The sequence below is a fragment of the Leguminivora glycinivorella genome, chromosome 26, assembly GCF_023078275.1.
Source record: "Leguminivora glycinivorella isolate SPB_JAAS2020 chromosome 26, LegGlyc_1.1, whole genome shotgun sequence".
Taxonomy (NCBI): domain Eukaryota; kingdom Metazoa; phylum Arthropoda; class Insecta; order Lepidoptera; family Tortricidae; genus Leguminivora; species Leguminivora glycinivorella.
Genome location: NC_062996.1, coordinates 7,295,093 through 7,301,092, shown reverse-complemented (window position 1 = coordinate 7,301,092; position 6,000 = coordinate 7,295,093). Strand labels below are relative to the sequence as shown.

Below are 6,000 nucleotides of genomic sequence, written 5' to 3'. Positions count from 1 at the left end.
TTTTGATAATATTTATATTTTCGGAAATAATCGCTCCTAAAGGAAAAAAAAGTGCGTCCCCCCCCTCTAACTTTTGAACCATATGTTTAAAAAATATGAAAAAAATCACAAAAGTAGAACTTTATAAAGACTTTCTAGGAAAATTGTTTTGAACTTGATAGGTTCAGTAGTTTTTGAGAAAAATACGGAAAACTACGGAACCCTACACTGAGCGTGGCCCAACACGCTTTTGGCCGGTTTTCATACATTTTGTATGGCGGTAACAGAATGGAAGGTTTGAAAAATGTATGGAAATCTTGGGACATTTTTTTTCTCCTATCAGGATCAAAAGACCTCGCGATTTTGAATATGAATCGCGTAAAAAATATCCATGTTACAAAAAAATTGGGGTGGACAACATTGAAAAAAATGGCCCATTCAATCCATATGTGACGTACCCTTACTATAAGGACGAAATTTGTACGTATCTTTATACGAGTTACTTGCTCGAGCATCCTTAAGCGACAATGTCAGACAATGTGGTATCTTTTGCTTTAAAATGGCACTTATTTTTAAGAGGGAATCACAAACAATTACGATATCGTAAACGATCCTACGCCAATCGCTCGCCTCATGTATGGCGGCGCTTTCGATGCGACAGATCGTTCACAATCTGTCCGATCGATCGAAGCGATAAATTGTACCGCTTTACGGTGATAGGGTTCAATTTTTCATTATTTCTGACCGGCTTATATCTTATTAACCATAAATACAAGTAACGCCATCTGTGGTCAAGTAGCGTAAACTTTCAAGTTTGTTATCTGTTGTCACCTTTCTCGCTGAGAGGTACAACCGTCGGTCGATAGATGGCGCTGCTGTCGATTTCCAACATCTTTTCGCCTTCCGGGGTAGATTGTTCCGCTTTTTGTTCTGTGAAGAAATGTAACCAGTAAGTATTTTAATTTAATGAAATCATTACGAAACTATGTCAAGAATTGAAATGGAAATAATATATGAACTGTAACACGAGGTAAGATACATGTTCGAATATCGTGTCGGTTTTAACACTCTTTACGTTCGTGTTTTAATTTATCGTCACTTGTTTCGAATTTCTTATCGCACTTGTATCGTACTAATATGTACGTATGTACTATTATTTCACTGTGTTAAGTATTTCATTGTGTACTTTATAAGTATTAAAATTAACATACATACATACATACAATCACGCCTGTATCCCATATAGGGGTAGGCAGAACACATGAAACTACTAAAGTTTCAGTGCCACTCTTGGCAAATAAGGGGTTGAAAGAAAACGAAACTGTGACATTGCAGTGACAGGTTGCCAGCCTCTCGCCTACGCCACAATTTAACCCATATCCCATAGCCGCCTTCTACGACACCCACGGGAAGAAAGGGGGTGGTGAAATTCTTAACCCGTCACCACACAGGCAAAAAATTTAAAATTAAAATTTTGAAAAAACCCCCGACCGCGACATAGTAGACCGATTTTCATGAAACATGGCTAAGAACACTCCCGACTAACTCAGCTTTCAGACAAAAAAAAACTAAATCTAAATCAGTTCCTCCGTTCGGGAGTTACGATGCCACAGACAGACAGACACGTCAAACTTATAACACCCCGTCGTTTTTGCGTCGGGGGTTAAAAAAGAAAAATAGCATGAGAGAGGTTTGTAAGTAATATTGATTTATACATTTTTATTCAAAATCAATTTACTATTGACAAATCAGTGCGTAAATAAATATGTGATGGCGGCTACTAAAATAAGCTACAATCACCAGCGCCACCTGTGTAATTTTGAAGTAACTACCTTGGTCTCTGGTGACACATCTGTACATAAGCAGGTGCGCGGTCGCGGCGACGGCGGCGACGGCAGCCATCACGCGGAAGGAGCCGCGCCCGCCCGCCCACGCGTACAGCTGCCCGCCCACGAGCGAGCCCAGGGCGAAACCTGCACAAGACAGACACATTTATAAATCCCACACCGGGGCATTTTGATTCATTGATTGATATTGATTGGGCAAACGACGCAACGGAGCCACGCTGTGACGCCATCGCCCAAATCAATTGTTTAATTTTTTATTTTTATTGTTCTCTTTATTTTCTCTCTTTTTTGTTATCTAAGTTTCGTGACGCATTGGTTTTACTGTAATGTCATGTAAATATGTTTTTACTAACAAATAAATAAATCAATCAAACCCGTACATTTCGGGGGTACGATTTTTTGTATTATATCGTTCTTGGTTTTAGAAATGCCTTTCATCGCAATGCCACAAAGGTCGAGACGACATCGTGAACAATAGGCCAGACGACTAAAAAAACTAATTATTGACCCGGATTTGTATGTTCACATTTTTGACACATTTGTTTTGAAGTTTTTTTTGAAATTTGGAAAAAAAAATAATGAAAAATGACATAATAAGTAAACCCTGCGTGATAAATTAATATCGTAAAATACTCACTAACGAAGATCCGCAAAAATATAACATGTGTTAGATTATGTTTAAAGTAAGCGAAATATTGTTTTTAAGTACTTGATTTTTTAAATATTATTACAGGATTTTATTTTAATTTCACTAGGTTGCGCGACTTTACGTTTTGTGGACGCTGTCATGTGTCAAAAAGAGGTTCTTACAGCTCTGGGACAATAGTCCGTCAGTTAGATTATCAAAGAATTTTAGACACGTATTTTTTCCTTTTTCTCGTAAACGAAAAATGACGACGGTACAGTGCGTTGAAGTTTCGCGTGACGTCACGCCTAAGTACAATTTTTACTTACAAGTGACGTCACAAGCCCCCACCCCGGAACTTTGATGCTTTAAATCTTTGTATTATTTCATTAATTAGAAAAAGCGAAAAATATGTGTTCAGTATTTTTGGACGATCTAACTGACAGACATGCTATTTTTTAGGGTTCCGTAGTCAACTAGGAACCCTTATAGTTCCGCCATGTCTGTCTGTCCGTCCGTCCGCGGATAATCTCAGTAACCGTTAGCACTAGAAAGCTGAAATTTGGTACCAATATGTACATCAATCACGCCAACAAAGTGCAAAAATAAAAAATGGAAAAAAATGTTTTATTAGGGCACCCCCCCTACATGTAAAGTGGGGGCTGATATTTTTTTTCATTCCAACCCCAACATGTGATATATTGTTGGATAGGTATTTAAAAATGAATAAGGGTTCACTAAGATCGTTTTTTAATAATATTAATATTTTCGGAAATAATCGCTCCTAAAGGAAAAAAACCGGCCAAGAGCGTGTCGGGCCACGCTCAGTGTAGGGTTCCGTAGTTTTTCGTATTTTTCTCAAAAACTACTAAACCCATCAAGTTCAAAACAATTTTCCTAGAAAGTCTTTATAAAGTTCTACTTTTGTGATTTTTTTCATATTTTTTAAACATATGGTTCAAAAGTTAGAGGGGGGGGGGACGCACTTTTTTTTCCTTTAGGAGCGATTATTTCCGAAAATATTAATATTATCAAAAAACGATCTTAATAAACCCTTATTCATTTTTAAATACCTATCCAACAATATATCACACGTTGGGGTTGGAATTAAAAAAAATATCAGCCTCCACTTTACATGTAGGGGGGGTACCCTAATAAAACATTTTTTTCCATTTTTTATTTTTGCACTTTGTTGGCGTGATTGATATACATATTAGTACCAAATTTCAGCTTTCTAGTGCTAACGGTTACTGAGATTATCCGTGGACGGACGGACGGACGGACGGACGGACGGACGGACGGACGGACAGACAGACATGGCGAAACTATAAGGGTTCCTAGTTGACTACGGAACCCTAAAAAAGTGCGTCCCCCCCCCCTCTAACTTTTGAACCATATGTTTAAAAAATATGAAAAAAATCACAAAAGTAGAACTTTATAAAGACTGTCTAGGAAAATTGTTTTGAACTTGATAGGTTTAGTAGTTTTTGAGAAAAATACGGAAAACTACGGAACCCTACACTGAGCGTGGCCCGACACGCTCTTGGCCGGTTTTTTTTATTTAGTTGTCATTCCTATTTAGTCAGATTATTAGCAATATAAAACTACAAGCAAAATTTAATGTATAAATTGATTTAAAGTGGTTATACTGTAGTGGGTTCGAATCCCGGTAAGGGCATTTATTTGTGTGATGAGCACAGATATTTGTTCCTGAGCCATGGATGTTTTCTATGTATATAAGTATTTGTATATTATATATATCGTTGTCTGAGTACCTGCACCACAAGCCATCTTGAGCTTACCGTGGGGCTCAGTCAATCTGTGTAAGAATGTCCTATAATATTTATTTTATTTTATTTATTTATTTATACTTACCGACACCGTCGTCCATGCCAGCCACTACTCCTTGTACGGTGGCCGAGTACCCTTCGGGGGCTACGAAGGCCGCATACCCCACTATACACGAGTAGCATAGCGCGTATGTAGGGCCTTGCATTATGGACTGTAACAATAACCACCACGGATGTCATTTTAATTAATTAAATATAATTAACCATAGAACGTCGTTCGCTAATTTTCAGGTGGTACAGCGACATCTAGCGAAAAATGTGGACATCAAAAAAATACTTATACATTTTACGACAAAGAGTCGTTAGCCAGTTTGCGGGGGTAACAGTGACATCTAGCGAGCAACTTGCACTACGGTATATAAAGTAAGTGCCGCCATCTATCGGTATTTTTTTAACCCCGGACGCAAAAACGACGGGGTGTTATAAGTTTGACATGTCTGTCTGTCTGTTTGTATGTGTGTGTGTCTGTCTGTGGCATCGTAGCTCCCGAACGGATGAACTGATTTAGATTTAGTTTTTTTTGTTTGAAAGCTGAATTAGTCGGGAGTGTTCTTAGACTGTACTGTCTGTACTGTTTGGAATATCATAATCATAATCTTTATTGTTTGTGAGAAATGGATTACATTGCCAGTAATACTATTGTAACAGTTTTCATGGAATCACCAAAACTCTACCTTTACAGGTGTACAAGTAGTTGTGGTTAGGTTATATTGTAATTTTTCATATGTCAGGAAAAGATTGAACATCACAAACCTCAATAAACACGAGATGCCACGGGTGCTGGATGAATGAGATCAGAGCGAGACGCAGCGCGTAGCAGAAAAGAGATAGCGTTAGTGTGGCGCCGTAGCCCCATCGCTTTATTATTTTACCTGCAAATAAAAAAGAGGAGAAGGTAAGTGTGTGAAACACACCTAATAAATCCTAGCGTGTAAAGCCTACTTAACAAATTTTATCGCCTGCGTGTGGCAACACTGCCAATACCCCCCCTCTCTGTACGAAGCTCTGCGGCGAACCACACAAAAAGCATGTAAGCTTCAAATATTTTAAGTTTATAATTAATAAGACAAAGTTAATACAGTAAAAAAGGGTTTTATTGAAGTCGCCAAACGCATGCTGTTCTTATAAAAACACAAAAATCACTATATCTATGCCTTTAAGATTTGAGGAGATCCCCTGACTTCTCCAGGATCCCATCATCAGAACTGGGTTTTGGGCTAACCTGTCCTATTTTTTTATTTATTGATGAGATAATTGCCACGATTTAATTGTAAATGCCATAACTGTTACAATTAAATACATAAAAAAACATTATTTTGTTATAAAATCGTTATTTTTGTATGAAAAGGAGCAAAGATTTTTTCAGAAACGATACACACGTCCCTACATTACACGGAAATATACGATTTGCCCTAGTCGCTAAGAGCAAGAAGAAGTATTGCATAGATTTCATCGAGGGAACCGGCCCCTTCCCCTTCTCTTTGTGGGGAGTAGTCACGTGCGATTTCATGACTATTGGGCTAAATCGGATCAGTTTGACCCAAGAAACAATTTTGCCAAGCAGCATCGCCACAGGCAAAAGTGCAAAGTCGCTGGCCTTACTTATAAATCCTACTGGTCACCAAACACAAATATGGCAAAGGGAAAATGAGCATAGTTTGAAAATTATAAGTTCTAGCTATATACTTCCAAAGACAAT

General features: G+C 38.0%; 1 protein-coding gene across 1 annotated transcript in view; it reads right to left on the bottom strand.

The window, feature by feature from the left end:
- Positions 1-294: 294 nt before the first annotated feature.
- Positions 295-6,000, bottom strand: part of LOC125239845 (major facilitator superfamily domain-containing protein 6) — a 28,075-nt gene continuing 22,369 nt past the window's right edge. Inside the window, exons 7-10 of the mRNA XM_048147566.1 lie at positions 5,055-5,173; positions 4,327-4,453; positions 1,812-1,952; positions 295-909 (exon numbers count right to left, since the gene is read on the bottom strand). Coding sequence (XP_048003523.1) covers positions 797-909; positions 1,812-1,952; positions 4,327-4,453; positions 5,055-5,173 — 500 coding nt within the window. The 3' untranslated portion in view covers positions 295-796. The remainder of the gene's footprint in view (positions 910-1,811; positions 1,953-4,326; positions 4,454-5,054; positions 5,174-6,000) is intronic.